The sequence below is a fragment of the Siphateles boraxobius genome, unplaced genomic scaffold (genome assembly GCF_051911475.1).
Source record: "Siphateles boraxobius isolate OS27281-9 unplaced genomic scaffold, OSU_SipBor_1 88, whole genome shotgun sequence".
NCBI lineage: Eukaryota > Metazoa > Chordata > Actinopteri > Cypriniformes > Leuciscidae > Siphateles > Siphateles boraxobius.
The window spans coordinates 855,546-882,267 of NW_027509217.1; the positions used below are offsets into that span (position 1 = coordinate 855,546).

Below are 26,722 nucleotides of genomic sequence, written 5' to 3' on the forward strand. Positions count from 1 at the left end.
TCCATCCATTCATCCCTCCATCCATCCCTCCCTCCACCCATCCCTCCATCCCTCCATCCATCCCTCCCTCCATCCACCCATCCCTCCATCCATCCCTCCATCCCTCTATCCATCCATCCCTCCATCCATCCATCCCTCCATCCATCCCTCCCTCCCTCTATCCATCCCTCCCTCTATCCATCCATCCCTCCATCCATTCATCCCTCCATCCATCCCTCCCTCCATCCATCCATCCATCCATCCCTTCATCCATCCATCCATCCCTCCATCCATCCCTCCATCCATTCATCCCTCCATCCATCCATCCCTCCATCCATTCATCCCTCCATCCATTCATCCATCCCTCCATCCATCCATCCCTTCATCCATCCATCCCTCCATCCATCCATCCCTCCATCCATTCATCCCTCCATCCATCCCTCCCTCCATCCATCCCTCCATCCATCCAAAGTAATGACCATGAAATTATGAGACATTTGACAATTATATAAGACCTTTTTTATAACATGGAAAGGTTATTTAATGTCAGTGTTATTTTAGTATTATTTATATGCAATTATTCTTGAATATAATAATATTTGCATACAATTTTTAATTTAATTTTATTTACAGATTTGTTTTTAATTTAGTGTCATTTTTAATATAATAAATTTTATTCAGTGTTTCAACCTTAACTAAACTGTTGGCAAGTTTGTTTTTCATAAATATATTTAATATACAGGGCTTGACATTAACTTTTTTGCTCACCCGCCACTGTGGCTAATGGTTTTAACGACACTACATTGCACTTCGTTTATTACTTCAGATGCCTTTTTACAAGACTACAATTGAATCGTGGCACACATAATCATTCATTAACACAGAAAACGACCCAAAGACAAAAGAACTGATAAACAAAGCTGTTATGTAGGAGCTCTGCGTCATACGCCATATCTGTTCCAGTCTCAGCTCGAGCTTCAGGATAAATTGTTCATTAATGACGTCATCAGCGACTAGTCGTCGTCGACTCAACTTTCATCACATAGAAAATCTGAAGTCGTTCAACCCCTGTTTTGGATGGCTCAATCATTTGATGTATTCAAACAGATTGTGATGTTAAGGAATGAGCGTGAAGTGTTGTGTGTGTGTACGGTTGTGTGTTCCTGTTTTCCGGGTCTCACTCATGGGATCCGTTATCTCCTGCTCACGAACATCACAGACACGCTCCTCTTCCATTACACGCTCTCAAACACAAGCGTGAAAGTCATAAAGTTTAATGGTGTTCTCTCGCAGGTACAATCACTCCCTCTTTTTGAGTCCACGCTTCATTAAGTCCCAGAGAGATCTGTGTGTGTGTGTGTGTCAGTCAGTGTTGGAGAGTAGATCAGTTTCCTCCACAGATGTTTCCAGCGGGTCATGTTCTCCAGCGGGAGGTGAACGGCTCTCTCGGGTGTGTGTGTGTGTGTGTGTATATATATTTATATATTTATATTCATATTCATTACCAGCTCCATAATGCATTTTCTGATGAAAAACCTCTAAATTAAAAAGTTCTGATATTGTAAGTAGTTCAGTGGGGCTCAATTCAATAGCAGGTTAAACTGCATATATATATATATATATATATATATATATATACACACACACACAGCTGTTCAAAAGCATGGGATCGCTAAGATTTTCAATGTTTTAAAAAAAAGCCTCTTATCCTCACCAATGCTGCATTTATTTTATTTAAAAAAAAATATTGTTAAATATTGTGACAATTTAAAATAACTGTGTTCTATTTGAAAAGCCTATATTTTAAAATACTGTATATAGTTTATTTCTGTGATGCAAAGCAGCATCATTACTTTTGAACGGTAGTGTTTAATGTTACAAAAGCTTTTTTATTTGAGATAAATGCTGTTCTTTTGAACTTTCTATTCATCAAATAATCCTGAAATAAAAACTGTTTTCAACATTGATAATAATAATACATTTTTCTTGAGTATCATATGATACTGATTTCTGAAGGATCATGTGACACTGAAGACTGGAGTAATGATGCTGGAAACTCAGCTTTGATCACAGGAATAAATTACATTTTAAAATATAAAAAAGATATTTTAAATTGTCATAATATTTAACAATTTATACAGTTTTTGTATTTTTAATCAAATAGATGCAGCCTTGGTGAAAATGAATAAAAACTTACTGATCGCAGACGTTTGAACGGCGGTGTGTATATCAAGCACAGGACGTCCCGCTTTAAAACTGATAGGAAGAGCAAGAGAAGATCTGTCATGAAGCAGGCGACAGGATCTCCGCGTCTGGTCTGTGAGATACAAGAAACATCCAAGCCCAGCGAAACTTTGCAAAAACATATATCCAGTCTCCCAAAACCATGTGGACAAATATGTTAGACTAAGATTTAACTTTTGGGCCAATGTTGTAAAAGGACCGTCTTTTCGCGTGGCAAAGTAATTTGATTAAATAAAATACATTTTCTCATGTGTTAACTCGTTATTTCATCTGACTCTTAGAACATACACAGAAATACATTACATACATAGAAAGCTGAAAATGAGGAGAACTTTCACCTTTCAGCATCACAATCATCCAAAACAATACATAAAAAAAAAAGACTTCAGCATAGAAAGATGAATGTTTTGGCTCAGTCGGAGCCCTATATCCTGTAGTAAACCTGTAGTAAACCAACAGTAAACCTGTAGTAAACCTACAGTAAACCTGCAGTAAACCTGTTGTAAACCTGCAGTAAACCTGTAGGAAACCTGCAGTAAATCTGTAGTAAACTTGTAGTAAACCTGTAGGAAACCTGTAGGAAACCTACAGTAAACCTGTAGTAAACCTGTTGTAAACCTGCAGTAAACCTGTAGGAAACCTGTAGTAAACCTGCAGTAAACCTGTAGTAAACATGCAGTAAACCTGTTGTAAACCTGCAGTAAACCTGTAGGAAACCTGTAGTAAATCTGTAGGAAACCTGTAGTAAACCTGTAGGAAACCTGTAGGAAACCTACAGTAAACCTGTAGTAAACCTATAGTAAACCTGTAGTAAACCTGCAGTAAACCTGTAGTAAACCTGTAGGAAACCTACAGTAAACCTGTAGTAAACCTATAGTAAACCTATAGTAAACCTGCAGTAAACCTGTAGTAAACCTGTTGGAAACCTATAGTAAACCTGTAGTAAACCTGTAGGAAACCTACAGTAAACCTGTAGTAAACCTATAGTAAACCTGTAGTAAACCTGCAGTAAACCTGTAGTAAACCTGTAGGAAACCTACAGTAAACCTGTAGTAAACCTATAGTAAACCTGCAGTAAACCTGTAGTAAACCTGTAGTAAACCTATAGTAAACCTGTAGTAAACCTGTATTAAACCTGCAGTAAACTTGTAGGACACCTGTAGGAAACCTACAGTAAACCTACAGTAAACCTGTAGTAAACCTGCAGTAAACCTGCAGTAAACCTGTAGTAAACTTGTAGTAAACCTGTAGTAAACCTGTAGGAAACCTACAGTAAACCTACAGTAAACCTGCAGTAAACCTGTAGGACACCTGTAGGAAACCTACAGTAAACCTACAGTAAACCTGTAGTAAACCTGCAGTAAACCTGTAGTAAACCTGTAGTAAACTTGTAGTAAACATGTAGTAAACCTTTTGTAAACCTGTAGGAAACCTACAGTAAACCTACAGTAAACCTACAGTAAACCTGCAGTAAACCTACAGTAAACCTATAGTAAACCTGCAGTAAACCTATAGTAAAGCTGTAGGAAACCTATAGTAAAGCTGTAGGAAACCTACAGTAAACCTATAGTAAACCTGCAGTAAACCTGTAGTAAACATGTAGTAAACCTGTAGTAAACCTGCAGTAAACCTGTAGGACACCTGTAGGAAACCTACAGTAAACCTAAAATAAACATGTAGTAAACCTGCAGTAAACCTGTAGTAAACCTGTAGTAAACTTGTAGTAAACCTGTAGGAAACCTACAGTAAACCTACAGTAAACCTACAGTAAACCTGCAGTAAACCTACAGTAAACCTACAGTAAACCTATAGTAAACCTGCAGTAAACCTATAGTAAACCTGTAGTAAACCTGAAGTAAACCTACAGTAAACCTGCAGTAAACCTACAGTAAACCTGTAGTAAACATAGAGTAAACCTGTAGTAAACCTGTAGGAAACCTACAGTAAACCTGTAGTAAACATAAAGTAAACCTGTAGTAAACATGTAGGAAACCTACAGTAAACCTTTAGTAAACATACAGTGAACCTACAGTAAACCTGTAGTAAACCTACAGTAAACCTACAGTAAACCTGTAGTAAACCTATAGTAAACCTACAGTAAACCTGTAGGAAACCTACAGTAAACCTACAGTAAACCTGCAGTAAACCTACAGTAAACCTACAGTAAACCTATAGTAAACCTATAGTAAACCTGTAGTAAACCTGTAGTAAACCTGAAGTAAACCTACAGTAAACCTGCAGTAAACCTACAGTAAACCTGTAGTAAACATAGAGTAAACCTGTAGTAAACCTGTAGGAAAACTACAGTAAACCTGTAGTAAACATAAAGTAAACCTGTAGTAAACCTGTAGGAAACCTACAGTAAACCTGTAGTAAACATACAGTAAACCTGTAGTAAACCTACAGTAAACCTGTAGTAAACCTGTAGGAAACCTACAGTAAACCTGTAGTAAACATACAGTAAACCTGTAGTAAACCTGTAGGAAACCTGTAGGAAACCTGTAGTAAACATACAGTAAACCTGTAGTAAACCTGTAGGAAACCTACAGTAAACCTGTAGTAAACATACAGTAAACCTGTAGTAAACCTGTAGGAAACCTACAGTAAACCTGTAGTAAACATACAGTAAACCTACAGTAAACCTGTAGTAAACCTACAGTAAACCTACAGTAAACCTGTAGTAAACATAGAGTAAACCTGTAGTAAACCTGTAGGAAACCTACAGTAAACCTGTAGTAAACATACAGTAAACCTGTAGTAAACCTGTAGTAAACCTGTAGGAAACCTGTAGTAAACATACAGTAAACCTGTAGTAAACCGGTAGGAAACCTACAGTAAACCTGTAGTAAACATACAGTAAACCTACAGTAAACCTGTAGGAAACCTACAGTAAACCTGTAGTAAACCTGCAGTAAACCTGTAGTAAACATACAGTAAACCTGTAGTAAACCTGTAGGAAACCTACAGTAAACCTACAGTAAACCTGTAGTAAACCTGTAGTAAACCTACAGTAAACCTGTAGTAAACCTGTAGTAAACCTAAAGTAAACCTGTAGTAAACCTGTAGTAAATCTGTAGTAGTGAGGCAAGGGACAGAAGACTTGCACAGGAGAGACCCTCACAATTACACAGATTGGGAACGTTTTTACAAAGAAGAGCAAATTTGGTAAAATACTCTATCACTCGATCGAGTCGTATCCCAGCAGGCCGAGTGCTGTGATTAACTCCAGGCGGCCTCAGCTCAGTGTTAGTTCAGGGGGGTGAACACTTATGCAGTTTTGTGGGGTTTTTCTCTGAAATGGCACTTTGACATTTGGTTTTCAGTGACATTGCATAGGTTTTAATTTTTACATGAAAGGTGAAAAGGTTCAAATATGATTTTTTTTAATATCCACTGTATGTATGAAATATTAATAAATATACGCTACATTTATATTATATTATATTGAAATCCATAAAAAAGATTAAAAATATGAAGAATATTTTCAATATATTAAAAAGCATTAAATAATATATTATAAAATTGATTACATATTTATTTTCATTATATATTTCTTGTTTTACCATTTTTGTTTATATTTTATATGAATACATATAATATTGCATCTGCATTACGACATCGGAAGTGCATTATATTATATTATATTATTTTATTTATTATAAACTGCTTACATTAGTTTTTTTATTACATGTAATCCTGTAGGAGCATTGAGTCTTATTTTCATGTCATGCTATATTTCAGATGTACTGTAATGTACTGTTAAAAGCGTATTGTGCTTGTTCTTTGGTCTTCTAAAGGTCAGTAGCAACTTGAACATGTGCTGTTCAGTGTTTGTTTCTAATGAAGCACATGTGTAACCGTGGCCCCTGCACATTTCCCATAATCCCGTGCGTTTCCACTGATGCACACTGCTTTCCACATAGAACCTGAAGGGAAATGTGAAGTGTACTTTTTTTAATGTCATAGAGAAGACTCATTAAAGCAGGGGCATAACAATTCCTCCATTAATTTTCCAGCAACCAGTTTTTAATTAATAGTGCAGGCAGTATTAAATATGAAGTACACAAATTGCCTGTGGGCTTCGTAATTAATTCTAATGGAAGAAATTAAAAATTGGTGGGGTGGATTTGGATTATTCTGCTGCATGGCCGTGGTTTCGGGACCACTGGAGCGACTCTGTCAAAGAGAAAGATCCCGTCTGGACTTCCAGAAATCTGCTGTTCCTCTGGCTGATGGACGTCTGCCCGCACTAACCTTGGAGTAGACTTGAGCGGATCGGGAGTGTGTTTTAATCCCTGATTCCATTCAGAATGATTTTTCTTTAATCTGTCATTTGTTTACGTTTAAGAGGTTTTTGTTTTGGTGGTATTTTTTTGTTTTGTTTTGTTTGAGTTTTGTTTTAGTTTTTGTGATTTGTTTTAACTTTATTTTTTGATTTTAGTTTTTTTTTTTGTGTGTTGTTTATGGTTTTGTTTTATCTTTGGGGTTTTTTTCCGTTCGTTTTGGTTTTATTGTTTTGCTTTTAGTTTTAGGGTTTTGTTTTGTTTTTATTTTTGTTTGTTTGTTTTGGTGTTTACGTTTTTTTTATAGTTTGGTTTAGTTTTTAGTTTTTTTGGTGTTGATTGTTTTTTGTTTTAATGTTGTTTTTTCTTTTGGTTTTTTTTTTATTGTTTTGGTGTTTTTATGTATTTGTTTTTTGTGTTGAAGTTTTTTTTGTTTATAGTTTTGTTTAGTTTTAGTTGGTTTACTTTTCGTTTTCTATTGTTCTTTTGTTTCCATTTTTTTTTCATTTTATTTTGGGGTGGTTTATGGTTTTCTTTTGTTTTGTTTTAGTTTGGTGTTTTGTTTTGTTTGTTTTAGTTTTATGGTTTTGTTGTGGTTTTGCTTTTACTAAAATGATTGTTTGTAACGTCCCGCTCACTGAGTGCCTCTGTCCCCTGTGTCCGTGAAGGCCGCTGCACGTGCTGGTGTGTAACGCAGGCGTCTGCACGCAGCCCTGGAGGCTGACAGAGGACGGGCTGGAGTCCACCTTCCAGATCTGCCATCTCGCTCACTTCTACCTGGTCCAGCTCCTGCTCGATGTGCTGAGGCTCTCGGCTCCGGCCCGCGTGGTGGTGGTGTCCTCAGAGTCGCACAGGTCAGAAACACCGCACATCACTGCTTCAGCTTATCTCTGAAGCATTCACGTTTATACATACACATGTAAATGTATATTTGTTGCCCGTAACAGGAAAAGGAAGAATTAGCTCACTACCGAGGGGTTTAGCGTCAGGGCCAGACAAGGCCAAAATAACAAACAAAACAATCTTTGATTAACCTCTACAATTCCTTAAACACATTTAAAGTAAAAACTAAATACAATTTAAACGTACTTACCTACCTCCCTCCCTAAACCAAAAACAATGTGAAAAGATAGATGGCGTCAGACCCCCTACCTCCCTTAGTTTGGCAAAGATATATATATACATATATATATATATATATATATATACACAACTACAAAAATATTTACAGGAGATAAATAGAAGTGTAAAGACCCGGCTGGATCGTCCTAAAGAAGGGTTTTCCGATCAGCGCGTTCCCGTCTTTCCGCGTGGCAAAGTAGTTTCATTAAATAAAATAAATTTTTTCATGCATTAACTTATTTCATCTGACTCCATCAATGAAAAGGTTTTAATGATATCTGTGCATCATTAAGTGTGAGCGTATGTTTTACTATTCTTTTTAAAGTCTTGAATGAAAATAATGTCAAAGTCAATTAGAATAATCAAATGTAACAATTTATTATGTCAGGTAAATGTATCATGCTAATTTCATAATCAGTTCAAATATAATCAATACAATAACAAAAAATGCTCTGGAATAAAGAGAAAAGATATCTATCAGCCATGCTATCCACTAAACCCTGAGCTCTATGTTGAAAACGGGCCACTTCTGTTCTCAGAAATCTCGTCCAAACACCCGAGCTGGCATGAGCATCAGGTCCATCACAGTGGGAAACAATACGTGCACTGTAAGTGCAGATCGTATGCAGAAAGAGAGAGCTAACGGTCACATGACTGTTAAATAAGAGCGCTTTGAAGAACATGTGCGACTCTGAGAGTGAGGGTCCATTAGATTAACAAGCCCCATGTGTCATCGAGTGCACAGTCTCAATTCACTCTTCCCAACTGTAAAATCACTTACCTGTAATCGCAGTAACTCCTCCATTTAACTTTAACAGTTTATTTCTCGGTCTCTACCACACCTGATAATTTCTGATCCTCACCTCCTCATCTCTATCAGTTCCACTGCCTTTAATATGTGGCCTTGTGAGCTCACCATCTGACCTCTGACCCAGGAAGAGATTATATTTCCCAAAGCCGCACGAGCCGTTAAACCTTGACACCGCTGTACGAGGGACCAAAGAATGAGGGAAATTGAGGGTGGCAAAATAAAATGTGTTCACCGGGGACGTTTATCTGCACTGTAGCACTGGGGCTTAAGTGACAGGACAGATCGGGGATGGCATTTTCCTCCCGACTCCGAACAAGAGACACGGATAGTTGGACGGGAAACTCACGTCTGAAAACTCACGCTTTTATACTTCAGTCTCTTTAAAGCAGGATCCTGCAGTCATTAAACACCAGCCTGACCTGACCTTTTCATACCTCTGCTCTGAAAATAGACTCTTTCCACCCCAGAATGCCTCTACTGGGAACACCGTATGGATTATCCCGGCCGTGAGATGATGACAGAGTCAACATGTGCAGAGGATAGTGGGGATGGATATATAACCACTAAACTGATAGCGGTAGTTCAGCCAAAAACACTAATAAAAAAACATTCTGTCATACTCATGCTCATGTCGTTCCCAACCTGATTTTCTTTTTCCATGGAACATAAAATGAGTTTTAAAGTGCCTTTATGCTATTTTAAAGGTTCCTAATTTTGCTTTTCAGGTCTCGTAAAACATGTTTACATGCATCAAAGGTCATTTTCTTATAATATCCACTTCAGTATCAGCCTTTTTCTCACAGTGTCTGAAACGGTTCAATCAAGCATTCATTTGCTTTAAACCCCTCCTTTCAGAGAGCTGTCCTGCTCTGATTGGTCAGATGGTTGTGATTGGTCTACTCTGCTCTGATTGGTCAGATGGCCCAGTCTGTTGTGATTGGTCTGAAACCAAACAATCATAATCATATTTGAATCTCACCCCAGACACACAGTGATATGAACAGTAACGATGGCGTGGGTTTTACCGTATCAATCTCATCAACATGATCAACACGAACCAAACTCTTCCAGTCTCAGATAAACTACAGTGTTTGAGGGCGGAGCAAAGAGTTCAGCCAATCAAGACCATAGACTGGCATTATGCAAATTAGTTACAAACCAACGCAGGTTCTGCATGAAGTGAGACGGGAATTACTGACGATTCGTTTCAGCAGTTCAGAATCAATTATTCAGAGACAATAACTAGTAAATATTCAAAAAAGCATAATGGGGCACTTTAAATAATGTTCAGTGTCACACAGCACTTAAAATTTAATAGGGATGCATGGTAATAAAAATTAAATAATATTATGAAACATTATTTATTGTGCATGGATCATTTATTATATTAATGAAGCATTAACACTTAATTATGCATGTATATTGTTGAATGCATGTACTATTTCAAGTTGGAATCCATAAGAAGACCTTCATTTAAATCAGTGCTTTCTTGAAATGTTGTCCTCTGCCATTCCTCTTTAATCTCATTCACATGTGTGCACTAAAGCCATACTTGGTATTGAACTACTGTTATGATATTTTTAAGCCTCCCCCCGAGCCTGACAGATCCTGGTAATATCATGTTTTGGGAAAGAAATGTGTTTTTGGGGAGAGCTATTCCTGAACTAGTTTCCCGCTCCCACAGTTCACACCTTTAGTGTTTGCAGCGTCGCGATGCCCGCAGATGTTGGTGTTTACCCAAGCAGAGATGTAACGTGTCAAACAGCAACACGCGCCGCACTGAGCTTGTCATACAGTGAATGTGACGTTTTGATTGGTTGTTATGTAAAGCACATAATTAAGAGGTAAACTGTGAATGCGATAGCGGGCGCAGAACACACTCTGATCTGCACTAGGGGAGGGACAATTCATTTCACTGCAGTTTCTTGGGACTGTTGTTTACACACACACAAGGACACATGGAGAAAATACAGCGCCTTGTGTTCAGGGGCCTTGTCAAACATCTGGCGTTTAACAGCTTAGTCAGAGCCAATTAAAGAACGTCATGTCGTAGCTTTGATTTGCATTAAGCCAGACCTGGCCTGCCAAAGCTCATTTAGTTCATTTCTCCATCGGCTCACGTTCTGGAGGTTACACAGGAAATCACTTTTGTCCATTTGTTCAATATTGACCATTTACATTCATTATTTTTAGTTTTTGTTATCATTTATTTATCTTCTTGTCATTACAAACCTGTATTGACGGCATGTCTTTATTCTGTGGAACATGGAAAAATTATATTTTGAAGAATGCCAGTAACCAAGCCGTTTGTGTGACTGTAGACTTCTGTTTCAACAAAACGAAACAAAAGAAGGCACATACTGCAAGACACAACAGACAAAACACACACACACACACACACACACGCACACACGCACACACGCACACACGCACACACGCACACACACACACACACACACACACACACACACACACACACACACACACACACACACACACACACACACACACACACACACACACACACAAACAAAACTAATCAAGACAAAGCACAAAACGAGACAAAACATTTGAAACTAACTGAAATTTTTTTTTTTTAAATTAAATTACACTTACAGGGACTGTAATGTATCATATTATACATACACTGCCGTTCAAAAGTTTGGGGTTGGTAATATTTTCAATGTTTTTAAAATTTTTAAACTCTCTTCTGCTCACCAAGGCTGTATTTATTTGATTAAAAATACAAAAATAAAAACAGTAATATTGTTAAAATATCTGTTTTCTATGTGAATATATAGTAGTGTAATTTATTCATGTGGTCAAAGCTGAATTTTCAGCATCATTACTCCAGTCTTCAGTGTCACATGATCCTTCAGAAATCGGTATCATATGATGATCTGATGCTCAAGAAACATTTATGATTATTATTAATGTTGAAAACAGTTATTTACATTTTTATTTCAGGATTCTTTGATGAACAGAAAGTTAAAAACAACATTATTTATTTGAAATAGAATCTTTTGTAACATTAAACACTACCGTTCAAAACTTTGGGGTCAGTAAGATTTTTTTTTTTTGGGGGGGAAATAAATAAAATAAATCAATACTTTTATTCATCAAGGAGGAATTAAATTTATCAAAATTGACAGTAAAGACATTTATAATGTTACAAAAGAATCTATTTCAAATAAATAATGTTGTTTTTAACTTTCTGTTCATCAAAGAATCTTGGTACACAACTGTTTTCAACATTGATAATAATCATAAATGTTTCTTGAGCAGCAAATCATCATATGATAATGATTTCTTAAGGATCATGTGACACTGAAGACTGGAGTAATGATGCTGAAAACAGTTATTTATTTTAAATTGTAATAATATTTCACAATAGTACTGTTTTTTGTTGTATTTTTAATGAAATAAATACAGCATTGGTGAGCATAAGTGACTTCTTTTAAAAACATTAAAAATCGTACCGATCCCAAACCTTTGAACGGCAGTGTATATAGACATTAATATGGAGTTGGTCCCCCTTTGCAGCTGTATCAGCTTCTGGAGTGTTTCTTTGGGAATTTTTGTGAGGTCAGGCACTGAATTTGGATAAAAACGCAATCTCCGTTCCAGTTCATCCCAGAGATGTTGGATGGGCTTGAGGTCAGGACTCTCTGCAAGTTCTTCCAAACCAAACTCATCCAACCATGTGTTTAAGGACCTTGCTCTGTGCACTGGGACACAGTCATGCTGGGATAGAGAAGGGCCTTCTTCAAACTGTTCTTTGTCCAAAATGTCTTGGTATGCTGAAGCATTAAGATTTCCCTTCTCTGGAAGTCAAGAGCCAAGCCCAACCCCTGAAAACAACCCCACACCCCATAATCCCATAATAATCATAATCCAGTGGTGGCCGCTTTAGTTTACAGCACTCCACCTGACGCTGTAAAACCCATGGAGACCCACTCCATGAAGCTCCCGCCGCACAGGTGTTGTGCTCAGCTCTCAGTGACCTGTTCACTCTGACTTCACGTGGTAAAACGCTTCCAGATTCCTGTAATACGACCATGCAATATCTAGCACCCTATCACAGTAGCACGCTTGAATTCACTGAGCTCTTCAGAACAAGTGTTTGTAAATGCAGACTGCATGAGGAGGTGCTTGATTTTATACACCTGTGTCAATGAGTCTGATTGAATGGGTCAAGTTCAATATTCAACAGGTGTATACCAATACTTTTGTCCATATAGTGTTTTTTTTTTTTTAACTTTTTTTCTTTTTAACTGTAATTTCAATATTTATTAGGGGTGTAATAATACCCTCATGTCACGATTCGATACATATCACCATACTGAACTCACGATACAATATTATTGCGATACTCCAAGACATGGTAAAAGGTAAAAAAAAAAAAAAACTTGATTGAAATGGTAAATTTGATATTACATTGTGTGTGGAAATGAATCGGCTTGAACTTGGTGCTGAAACCCAAAGCACAGGACAATAGAGACACCAGAATAACAATATTCATGATTCTGAAGCTGAAAACAGAATTATTTTAGACGAATATACTTGCGCTCTTTCACTGACTAGATATATTTAAAATAATGTAGGACACTTTTTACTGGTAACATCAGACATTTGGGATTATCAGCACCCACAAACATCCCCCACTGCATTATTATACATTATATCAACATTATATATATTAGTTTAGTGTAGTACAGACACTAAAACAGTAATTTTTATTTTGGGTGAACTATACACAATACATATTGTCTCTATCCATGATACATATTGTTGCATTTTTGTGTAGTGATATATTGTGACACCCGTAATATGTATTGCTGATTGTTGTTTCTGCAGGTTCACGGATCTGGTGGACACGTGTGGGAAGGTGGACCTGAACCTGCTGTCCCCCCCGCAGAAGCAGTACTGGTCAATGCTGGCCTACAACCGTGCCAAACTCTGCAACGTCCTCTTCTCCAGCGAGCTGAACCGACGCATGTCGCCCTTCGGCGTCACCTGTAACGCACTGCATCCTGGGAACATGATGTACACCTCCCTCCACCGCAGCTGGTGGCTCATGACCCTGCTCTTCACCTTCGCACGACCCTTCACCAAGTCCATGGTAAGAGCAAGAGATTTCATCTTCCCTTCTTTCCCGTGACAGTCTGTTACGGTCATTTCTATGATCACTGTAAAGCTGCTCTGAAACAATCCACACTGTTAAAAGCGCTTTATAAATCATGACTTGAGTTGATGCAGTGAGGATTGAGTATGTTATACACCTTTTCAGCAAAATGGGCACTGATTTTGAGCTTTCGTTCATAATCAGCACACACACACTGACTTCATGTGAAGCACACACACACTGTCTTCATGTGAAGCACACACACACTGACTTCATGTGAAGCACACACACACTGACTTCATGTAAGCACACACACACTGTCTTCATGTGAAGCACACACACACACACACACACACACACACTGTCTTCATGTGAAGCACACACACACTGTCTTCATGTGAAGCACACACACACTGTCTTCATGTGAAGCACACACACACTGTCTTCATGTGAAGCACACACACACTGACTTCATGTGAAGCACACACACACTGACTTCATGTGAAGCACACACACACTGTCTTCATGTGAAGCACACACACACACACACACACTGTCTTCATGTGAAGCACACACACACTGTCTTCATGTGAAGCACACACACACACTGTCTTCATGTGAAGCACACACACACACTGTCTTCATGTGAAGCACACACACACACACACACACTGACTTCATGTGAAGCACACACACACTGTCTTCATGTGAAGCACACACACACTGACTTCATGTAAGCACACACACACTGTCTTCATGTGAAGCACACACACACACACACACACTGTCTTCATGTGAAGCACACACACACTGTCTTCATGTGAAGCACACACACACTGTCTTCATGTGAAGCACACACACACTGTCTTCATGTGAAGCACACACACACTGTCTTCATGTGAAGCACACACACACACACACTGTCTTCATGTGAAGCACACACACACTGTCTTCATGTGAAGCACACACACACTGTCTTCATGTGAAGCACACACACACTGTCTTCATGTGAAGCACACACACACTGACTTCATGTGAAGCACACACACACTGTCTTCATGTGAAGCACACACACACACACACACACACTGTCTTCATGTGAAGCACACACACACCGTCTTAATGTGAAGCACACACACACTGACTTCATGTAAGCACACACACACTGTCTTCATGTGAAGCACACACACACACACACACACACACACACACACACACACACACACACTGTCTTCATGTGAAGCACACACACACTGTCTTAATGTGAAGCACACACACACACACTGTCTTCATGTGAAGCACACACACACTGTCTTCATGTGAAGCACACACACACTGTCTTCATGTAAGCACACACACACTGTCTTCATGTGAAGCACACACACACTGTCTTCATGTGAAGCACACACACACTGTCTTCATGTGAAGCACACACACACTGTCTTCATGTGAAGCACACACACACTGTCTTCATGTAAGCACACACACACTGTCTTCATGTGAAGCACACACACACACACACACACACTGTCTTCATGTGAAGCACACACACACTGTCTTCATGTGAAGCACACACACACTGTCTTCATGTGAAGCACACACACACTGTCTTCATGTGAAGCACACACACACTGTCTTCATGTGAAGCACACACACACTGACTTCATGTGAAGCACACACACACTGTCTTCATGTGAAGCACACACACACACACACACACTGTCTTCATGTGAAGCACACACACACTGTCTTAATGTGAAGCACACACACACACACTGTCTTCATGTGAAGCACACACACACTGTCTTCATGTGAAGCACACACACACACACACTGTCTTCATGTGAAGCACACACACACTGTCTTCATGTGAAGCACACACACACTGTCTTCATGTGAAGCATACACACACTGTCTTCATGTGAAGCACACACACACTGTCTTCATGTGAAGCACACACACACTGTCTTCATGTGAAGCACACACACACTGTCTTCATGTGAAGCACACACACACTGTCTTCATGTGAAGCATACACACACTGTCTTCATGTGAAGCACACACACACTGTCTTCATGTGAAGCACACACACACTGTCTTCATGTGAAGCACACACACACTGTCTTCATGTGAAGCACACACACACTGTCTTCATGTGAAGCACACACACACTGTCTTCATGTGAAGCATACACACACTGTCTTCATGTGAAGCACACACACACTGTCTTCATGTGAAGCACACACACACTGTCTTCATGTGAAGCACACACACACTGTCTTCATGTGAAGCACACACACACAGTAGACGTGATGTTCAGCTAATTCCAGCAGAGTCTGATGTGTGTGTCTTGCTAACTCCACACCTAAAGGGTTTCTCACACACAACACGGCTTTGCTTTTAAAAGCACGAGGCGGCGGAAAAGAGAAAGATGCAAGGCTTTGAGACAAGTTTTTAGTGGAACTTCTTTGAAATCGAGAACCAGATTAAGAACGATGTGTGTTGTGCGAGATGTGTCCGTCTAGAACCTCTTTCCATAAAAACAGCAGAAAAGCAGCACAGTAATGCAAAAACATGCTCTTTTTTATTCAAATCTTTGATGATATTTTGTGGATTTTTGTTTTACATTAAATTATTATTAATAAAGCGTGCTTTATTTTATATATATATATATATATATATATATATACACACACACACACATACACACACACACACACACACACACAATTTAATGGATGAAACATGGTCTTGTTTTAAAAGGATTTTGTTTAAATAAATGAAAACACTAAAAGTTAATTGAGGCATCCGAACCTTATGATGTACAGTATGAAATCTATACTATAAGGCCATGTCCCATTTCTCCCCCCTTAAAACTTCCACTTGGTTTTGAGTGCCCTCGAAATTAAAGTCCCCTCAACAAGGGAAGAGGAGTTGAAGATCTTTCCCTATGAAATGGGACACCACTATATGCAAATTAGCGCGGTAAACCTCACTACTTCACGCGCAGCAAACCTCACTACGTCACGCGCAGCGTCAACGTGTCTAATACTATTTTCATTCAGAAAATGCCGGTTCCAGCTGTTGTATGGCCTGTGTTCGTTTATCTCGTCTGATGAATCAACAGACATGTGGAACATAGAAGACGCATTCGCCATATTTTTGTCTGTATTTAATCGTTTAGACGCGCACATGAAACCCAAAATATAGTTCGCTTGTCTAGTTGCAGTACGTTTCCGAGCGCTCACCGCCATGGGAACAGGGTCAACGTTCCCAGATCATTGTGCTTATAATAGCACTTTTTACAGTCAAACACCTCCCGCAATTTAGAATTAGCAATTTTACAACAATCACTGATTGTGCTCAGTGCAGTTTGGGTTTAACGTTAGGGAGAGCTTCATCTTTTTTCTTCACAGCGCGCTGTCATTTCTCAGCGTGCTGTGAAGAAAAAGATGAAGCACTAACGTTAGACGAACGCGGCTAGTTTTTAATAGTTTTACCTCACATCTTCTTTTTATAATCCTTGGAAGCCAAAATTGAAAATAAAATTAGATGAACCAGATCAGATGTATATTTGATGGGCAGACTCTCTCGAAACACTCGGCAGATATCATGAACATCGTCGGATAGATAGCTTTGTGAAATATTTTCTAACATTAGTGTTCAAAACTTAACAGTCCATTGGATGTGCATCAAACTAACATATTCCAACATATTTAGAAATTTTAACATGCTTATTTTTGAAAATATACTTCAATTCTTCCTTTGCAGCGGTGTCCGCCATCTTGTTTAAAAACATTTAGCTTGCTGAGTCCGCAAGGTATCCTGGGTAATTTCATCTTCCACTTCGTTTTAAGCCTGCATCGGACCGCACTATGGTTTGAGGGTTGATTTTAAGGGGAGAATAGCACTCCCCCTTGCTCTTTAGAGTATTGGGACACCCTACCCCTACACGAGAACGCGCAAAAACAAGGGTTAGGGCAGAAATCTAGGGTAAGGGGAGGTATTGGGACAGGCCCTAAATCACTTTTGGGATATTTGGGACATTTAACAGTGTTTTTGAATTATTTGTGTAAATGAATAAAATAGCCAATCAATCAATCTAATATCAGCCATTAAACGAGATGGATCCATAATTATTGTGCATCCATAATTATTAATGAATGCATTTTTTTCATTAAATACGTTTAAAAACATGCGACGCTGTCGTTAAATGTGTCCAAGTCGAGGTTTATCACTTTAACTTTCACTTCTGTGAATCTTGGACAGTGATGGTGTCCAGTGCAAGAACGTTTCACTAGCATGTTTTTGGTTCTTGAGCAGGAATGGCCCGTGTTTGTGGTTGTGTGTGTGTGTGTGTGTGTGTGTGTGTGTGTGTGTGTGTGTGTGTGTGTGTGTGTGTGTGTGTGTGTGTGTGTGTGTGTGTGTGTGTGTGTGTGTGTGTGTGTGCGCGCGCGTGTGTGTGTGTGTGTGTGTGTGTGTGTCACGCTGCCGTAACGCTGCTCGTATACGCCAGTGCTGCATAAATCAGGCGGGCAGCTCTTCCTGTAGGGAACTCTCTGCGTTTTAGCCTGAAGAGGCGAGTCACATGCACTTACAGAGACAAACTATAAAATTCAACATCCTCATAAATCATAAAGTATCTGCCCGTCTCGCACCTGAAGCATTTCCTTCCGCTTCTGATATGCTTTAGGCCACACAATGCATTTGATGTAGTCTTTGTTTTAATTTTGGTTGAAAACTCTGAAGGCAGATTTTGATGTAGTGTTGAGTATTTCAAGTGAGTTGATTAAGTATTAAAGAGATGGTTATGAATCTGTCATAAGTTTATGCACACAGCCCAGTCATAACTCAGACCTGCTCATTTCTCCAGCTGTCAGTCATCTTTGATGGATCGAGAAGTTTCTGAACTGTGATTTGCTGGTTTGAGTCCTTGTGCTTTGGTCTGTTGATGAGACCTTTATTAGTTTTGAACATGTAAACAAGAAGCACAATATTTATGATATTTTAGAAATAAATTTGCATTTCCTGCAGAAAACAGCAGTGCTTGCAAGGAAACTAATCAATATGCAAATATTCCTGTGATTTCATTCCTGATTTGTAAGGGAGACATTTTTATATAGTTACAGTTTATATATATTATGATTTATAATTTTTATATATTATACTAAATATAAATATTTATTCAATTATAAATGCTATATTATTAATTATTATATGATGTCTAAATAAATTAAAACTAAAATCAGTCATTTCAAATTTTGCTAATTAATTTAGTAATCAAGACTTTATCTATATACATTTTGGGATTACATTTAACAGTGTTTTCGAATTATTTGTGCTTTTAATTGTGCCTTTTTATTATAATTAATAATAATAATTATTGTTATTATTATTTATTTTTGATTATTTCTTCCCCTTTAATTAAACGCACTCAGACACTTAACGCGGGACAGCCCCAGTTCTTGGCGAGGTGCTGAAGTGCGTCTCTTCGTTCCTGAACCCTCAGATATTAGTGAACTGAACACAAAACACTGCTACTTTATTTATTGGTTATGATGAGGCTATGAAGATGGTATCGTTTTAATTGCTTGCAGTCTCATATGGGATGCTGGGAAATTGTTCAAGGTTGCAAAGCTCTGCATAATGTTGACAGGAAGAGCCTGGGACGATATTACACCCAAGCGCAGTAAAATGCCTTTGTCTTCTTCAGAAGCTGCAGGTGATTTATAACTGCGCAAATCTAGAAGAAAACCTCTTATTTTGCTGTTTTATTGCATCTGAGTGGGACACTTCCATTTAGTTTAGCGTTTCTTAATGGTTTGATGCAAAGATGCGTCAAACATCACAAATTACTGTATGATGATGTAAGATTAGACGTCATAAAACCAAACAAACTATTTAATAATAATTGTATTCATACATTTTGTTTTCTTAATATCGCAGATTAGAAAAAACATAAAATTGATATGCCATATTAAAGTGCAAAGGATGTTTCAGTGTAATTCATGAAACCGAGTATCATCATCTGATCTTGTAATTTGTAGATAATGTTCAGTTTTGCTGAGGTAATAAAAAGAGGCAGGACTGATATCTGACTAAAACTCACAGGCCTGTCTTCATCTGTGATCTGTGCATCAGATATGATCTGGCGTTCATCGCTCCTGCAGTTGAACATTAGGCCCATGCTGATCTCCAGATGTGTTCAGCTTTGATAAGAGTCATTTTCTCCTCGGTTCTGATCTTTCCTGGCGTACGGTCATCCTGCCAGAGAGCATGCTGGGATAACAAATGGATCTTTCCATTGACTGGACTTTCCACAGAGGATAGCAATTTTAGTGTATTTTTAGGATACAAATTTTAACAAATATTATTTATTACTATTATTAGGGCTGCATGATTAACCAAAATAAAATCGAAATTGCGATTTGGCTTAGTGTGATTATGAACTCACAAAGCCTGTGATTGTTAATGAAGTGTATGCGCTGCTTGTTTCATGTTGAAGCGCAGCACTGTGTTCAGAGCAGCTTTCCTGCAGTAATGCGGTTACATCTATGGAAGTATTGTGAGATTGAGTCACTTATAACGTGCGTTTAGTAAGGGTTTATGCCCGACGAGGTGTCCATTGTCGGGTATTAATGGATGACGGAAAGGCGTGTGCGTCAGTCGGTTAACTCCGCCGAAGTCCATTAATACCTGACAATGGACACCTCGAAGGGCATTAACACGCTTGTACCGTGGTCACTTGCCAAATAACACATTTTTAAACCATTAGTTTATATTTTAATTAGTTTTACAATTGAAATCTAAAGTTTTTACAAACAATAACTTGGATTCCCTGGTTACACCTGACGGTTTATTTAGCAGCCGGAGATATTTATAGTCCGCTCAGCGGTGTTATCTCCTTGTGTCGTTTCTCCGTTTTATTTACAATTGTTCTTTCTTCAGCAGCATCCCAGTCATCAAAGTTGTCAAATTCTCCAAAAAGGTTAAAAGAGATAACGAAGTCGCTCATTGTTGTGTTAGTAGGCTATGTATAACTAGATGTTTGTTTTGATACAGTAAATTGTAAACGGATACTTTGACTGCCTGTTGCTATGGTTACTCACAGCTGATGTAGCCAGCGCATTTATTAATTAATTTCGAATGGTAAACAGTCAGTTTCACCAGAACTCCTTTACTCGGTGTACTCTATCACTTTTTAACCCTGGAGCCAATCAGAATCGAGTATTCACCCAGACCATGGTATAATTTGACATAAGGAACACACACCTAACATCTCTCCAAACTTATAATGAGAATCGTATACGAGCCTGTTGTCCAACAGAAGAGAACATTAGCGTTTAAACGCCGATTACTTTATAATGTCAGTCGAGTGTTTGAAAAAACTTCCTTTTGTGATCTTACATGTCTTTATATCAGGGCCGGCCCGAGGCATAAGCAAACTAAGCGGCTGCCTGCCCCAATCGGGTTTAAATATTATTTTATTTTTTTGATAACTTAAACAAGTGACATAAATGAATGAATGAATGAATAGTTCAAAAACAATTCTGATTTTATGATCAATATACCTGCCAACAAATGCTGCTGTGTCTGCCAGCGTTTAAGTCATGCGCACAATCTAGACACCTCGCGAGTGCATAGACAAGTCGTGCGCAACTGCAACAGCATAGTCACGGTATCGGTTTAAGTTGGAGAAAATAGCAGCAGGGGAACTTAACCTTCTAGCTGTAAGGGTAGCAGTTTGAATAAATAATAAACATTTTGAACTCTTCTCCACTTTATTATATCACACATCAGATCACTAACTCCAAAAACCCGCTACACTCCAGTACCAAGTGCGCACGACCCATTCCTATCTACGGCAAGCCCCGAGGGGAAAAATAGATTGCATACACACATACAACGAGCGCCAGTACATTACCGGTAGGCTATTATAGTAACAGACTTTGTTGGATTCTGTCATGTAAAATCCAGCAAAGTGTGTTACAATAATAATAATAAAAAAGATTTTGAGGACAGTTACACTGTATTGAGACAGTTGAGAAATAATAATATTTTTACAGTTTTCAACAATAATTTTTCATTGTTGAACCCTTGCTCTTATTATGTTTCTGATTCCTCAGTTTTGTCATCATTTTAGCAAATAATTTATTTTATATGTTTTGAGACATAAAGACATATGTTTTGTTTTAAGAAGTTTCAAAGAGTTAGTAAAAGAGTAGGGTAAAAGTTAAAACTTTTTTTTATTTAAGTAGGCATCTATTTTTAAGTATTTATTTTGTATTAATACATACAAATTGTACACTGTATTCATTTGTAATGTATCATTATTGCGTGACATTTGTGTCAATAATCGTCAAGCTCAGGTGACTCCGCTTAGTGGGAGGGGCCCCCAAATCAAGTTCTGCTTAGGGCCCCCAAATCAAGTTCTGCTTAGGGCCCCCAAATCAAGTTCTGCTTAGGGCCCCCAAATCAAGTTCTGCTTAGGGCCCCCAAATCAAGTTCTGCTTAGGGCCCCCAAATCAAGTTCTGCTTAGGGCCCCCAAATCAAGTTCTGCTTAGGGCCCCCAAATCAAGTTCTGCTTAGGGCCCCCAAATCAAGTTCTGCTTAGGGCCCCCAAATCAAGTTCTGCTTAGGGCCCCCAAAAGGCTTAGACCGGCTCTGCTTTATATCACAGAAATAGTCAGATAATATATTATTTTATAGTTTTCTATACAATAATAAAGGCAATTGCAATTTTAACCAGAAAATTCACAGTTACACCCCCCCCCCCCCCCCATTTATTATTATTACTACAATAATGAATGTAACTCGATCTGGTATTGGTTCACAATGCACTTCAGACATACAGTATATAAAAGGTGTTTGTTGTGCGCTAGTCGACTGTTTTTGACTGAAACTATAAATAATTATAAATATTTGCATTCTACAACAGTATGTGTTTCTTTTTGCTGCACTTTTTCCTTGACAAAAAAAAAAGTCATTCTCTATGGCACAGATGTGAAATATTGTGCAATGATCCATTTATCCCGATTTATTGGGAAGCAACACAAATTTGACAAATCTGCCATTGGTGAATCATTTTGATGTGAAAATTATTTGCAACCAGGATATACTGTTGTGTTATTAACCGTAGCGGCATTGAATTTAATATAACGACTCACCAGGATCGGTTTAGAAACAACAAAACATAGCAATTTATGTTACTTGCTCAGGAATCCAAATCCAAGAAATCCCCAGAGATTCATATAAAGATTGTACAAGCATTTTTGGTTTAGATCAGTTATGCTTTAAGTGTGTTCTGTATTTTTCTCAATGTCGAAAAAGGTCATTTTTGATCCTTCCTATGTGGTTTTATATGGAGTACTATGCGTCCCTGAAGCCTCCGTAACCTTTTCATTTGTGTAGTCAAACAGCTGTTTTAGCATGTTTGGTTTGACATTTCTTGGACGGTTGGGTGTTGCGGCGTCTAATAGCTGCTTGATGCTTTGGGACATGAAGCTGCTGGGAACACCACAGCCCTCCCTCTCCCGCTCCCCCGCTTCATCGGGACCAGTCCGCCATCTGACTGCGCGTTTTCAGCAGTTTAGCACAATTATTTCCCCGGGATTGTGCCTCGGGCGCTCCGCTACCTTTTTACATATGCAGGGGCTGAACTTTTGACCATGGCCCAATCGTCGTACATTAACCGCCGGTTTGCTCTAAAAGGGGGACTTTAACAAGTTCCTCTGTGCATTGGCAAGTGTCTCGCGTCTCACCTGTGAGATAATTCACCCAGCTTCCTTACGGAGGCTAAATCTCTGTGTCTCAGTGCTGCTGTGAGCCGGGAGAAAGCAGGAGATGCCGTTGATGGATCTCTCCTCAAGCCTGGCTAACGAGGGCTCTGCTTCTATTAGTACACTACAGAGGCATTACCCGCTCTCTCTCGCTCTTCTTTAATGAAGTCTCGTCCCCCCGAGCGGCTCAGGCTTACCCTCCGCTGTGGCGCTGTGATGAGGCCTGTCGGCGTGGCGACCGTCCCCCGGTAACCGGTTGTTAGGTCAGGTGTTGTTATCTGCCGGTACACGAGTCCGATCACGCCGGCGCTGACAGCCGCTCAGTGGAGCGAGAGAAGCGGGCCAGAGGTCCACACCCAGATCCCCTTCTGCTGCGCCGGGACACCATGAGCTGCCAGACGCCCTAATGGGCTCATAATTGGTGATTAGGACCTGCAGGTTCAGAAGAGAACCGGTTCACTCCGGCTGCGGGAGTGTTTTCCTCTATGGGCTGCCGACGTCACATGTGCCGTCTCTCGGCCTACGACCATCCGCTAGTATATCAAAAGTATATCGCATTTATCCACTCTTGCCCTGTGGTTATATCTGACAATACCCCTCTTCTTTTTCAAGGGTTTTATCTAGATCAGGCATCCCAACCTTCGCCCCAACAATACACATTTTGATGTCTCCTTTATCTGACCGCTTCAAATTGCCGATACCATTGAGTATCAAAAAATTTAATTTCGATACCTGAGGGGGTAATCTTGTCAGCGTCAGTGAAACAATGAGCATGCAGCATGTATGATGTGCCCAAATCAAGTGCTGGTGATTGGCTGTGGCAGGAGTGTTTTCTGCCGCCGTCACCTGTGCCGAGTCTGATGCTACACTGATCAAAATGAGTCTGTGGTGAAGTAAATGCTACAGAAAAAATCTAATGTAATTTCTACATCAAAACATTAGTTCAGGCAAGAATTCAAAAAACAAAAGTAAATCCTATATTACTACTCAATTCAAGCTTGTAGAAATTAAAGCGTAAATATCAACGATATAAAATTAAGTACAACCTACTCAACTTTTCTATTACTGGTGTTCCCATCGTGCACTGGGGCATTAATAATTAATAAGGCGGATTTTTCACTGTTTTCAAGCTGTATTTATACCATTTTATCATTGCTTTTGTTGTTAGGTTTGGCAACTTGTAGTTATATATCTGACAATACCCCTCTTCGTTTCCCCAACAATACACATTTTGGATGTCTCCTTTATCTGACCGCTCCATTTCAGTGGCCCGTAAGGCCCGTTACACCTTGGTTTCTAGTTGGTCAGACTACTTCTTCAGACACACAGTCTTAAAGTTCCACTGTAGTCAATAATTGTATCCCTTAAAACTCATCTTTGATCACCGAAATTAAAAAAAATTATTCATGCCTTAAAATATCTTGAATGTATCTCTGCACCCTTGCCTCATTTAGTATGCGCGGTTCTATGCATATGCAAATGAGCCCCGCCTCCACTCACTCACTCAAAGATCAACTCGTTGACGATCACACGTTGATCTGATTGGTTACAAGGTAGTTTGTGACGTCAGAAACACCAGCGATTTCAAACCGTGTTTTTGAGACTGTCTTTGGTTCACTGCAGTTTTAAGCAGAAAATACTCGGCAATGCTGTCGACTTATGAATTTACACATGGTTCGTCTTAAAGCGTATTAAAAAACACCAAATAGAACATATACATATATAAACAACATTAAAAGCTGAATCTTCATCACAGGTGGACAAAGTGGGGGACACTTTGTTTTTATTTGTTTATTTATGTTTGTTTTTATGCTGCTGGTTGTACAGTACTTTGGTCTGCAGGTGCAGTTGTAAAGTGCTTTATAAATAAAAGTAAAGTAAAGTAGTAGCTATGTATCTGCAACTAGCCCTGGTCTTAGAGTGTCTGTTGATGAGCTAATGAGTTGATTCAGGTGTGGGCTAGAAGGTGTATTGTTGGGGTTCCTCCTCTCGATAACAAGACTTGAAACTTAATCTTTAAGATAATCTTAATCCCCTTGATTTGCTCGAACCAATTCCACGTCCAATTCCACGTCTTTGGGACCCGCAGGTCTCCGTTCACGCTTTTGTCCATTTGCTTCTACAGAACAGTTGTATCTGCCAGAGAAGCAATGAGACTAAAACTGAATCTAGTCATCAATTCATAATCAATAGTGCTTATCTTCTGCCGTATTGCTTTCATGAGCCGAGGAACCAGTCCTCGTGTCCAGATGAAGTCGAAGCGTCCTGGCACACATTACATCACATAGACATGTTCTTCTGTGGGTAAATTGCATCCAGCATACGGACAGTGCAGAGCATCTGTGAACTCTGCATGTAAACATCACAACACCTCGTCCTGCGTAACGTTCTGCTTGCAGACCTTGAATAGACTTTAATCTTTAATTTAATCGGGCAATGTAGGCTTGATGTTACTCCATTCCCTCTCCACCCCCCCCCCCCTCCCCCAACATTACCTATTATGAGTCTGGAAGACAATCTGAGACCTAAAAGCACACAATCCCATTTGCTTGTATTGACATGTGTGTCTCAACTCAATCCTATTACCAGGATTATAGTCTACCAAGACACACCGTTTCATTAAAATAATGTGTTGGTCTACCGGCAGCCACACACACGTATACACACGCTCGCAGCTCTTTTGGAGCGAGCGGCTCGTTGTGCAGTTGGAAACCGAGCAAATAGTTTATTGCTGGATCAGCCGATGTGGCTGTGAAGGTGTCGGGATCGATAAAGGACCAATCAGAGGCGGGCAGGCGACATTCGGGAGAGCCCGGGAGCTGTCATGTCATTCCCGTTTGACCCCCAGTCAAAGTCACACCGCGGCCCATCCATCTGAGTGTGTGTGGCTAATCCTGTGCTCATCTGAAGACCTCACACACGCGCGCTAGCGCAGTGACACGGGACTCTTGCGTTGATGACGTTGTTCTAGAGGGATCTGCCACTTTGAGTCATGATTTACAGGATTCTTCTTTGCTTCGTCTAAGGATGTTTCACTTCGGCTGCATCGTGATCACAACGGTTTCGCCATTTTTATTTGAAGTGCAGTCAAACCAAAATGTATTCAGAAACCTTCAACATTTCTCACATTATCAGTTTATTCGGTATAGTTTAGAAAAGGATAATAAAATATGAGAAGAACTGGTTTTGTCCATCCTTCTGTTAGACTGTCTCACACATGAATTATGTTGAATATCTGTCAGCTGGTAAATTTAACTACACAATTAGATAATACCAGTTTAGCTCAACCGATTACCAAGCAATGCTTCATGTTGTTCAGTCTGTGTGTAAAAAGATCGCATTAGCAATTAAAGAAAAATCAGCTCAAAGTGTCAGAAT

The 26,722-nt window shown here is 39.2% G+C and overlaps 1 protein-coding gene across 3 annotated transcripts in view; it reads left to right on the top strand.

The window, feature by feature from the left end:
* Positions 1–26,722, top strand: part of wwox (WW domain containing oxidoreductase) — a 273,547-nt gene that overhangs the window by 91,309 nt on the left and 155,516 nt on the right. For all 3 annotated transcript variants that reach the window (XM_077222507.1, XM_077222508.1, XM_077222510.1), the window contains exons 7-8: positions 7,175–7,360; positions 13,297–13,561. In XM_077222507.1, the coding sequence (XP_077078622.1) occupies positions 7,175–7,360; positions 13,297–13,561 (451 nt within the window). The remainder of the gene's footprint in view (positions 1–7,174; positions 7,361–13,296; positions 13,562–26,722) is intronic.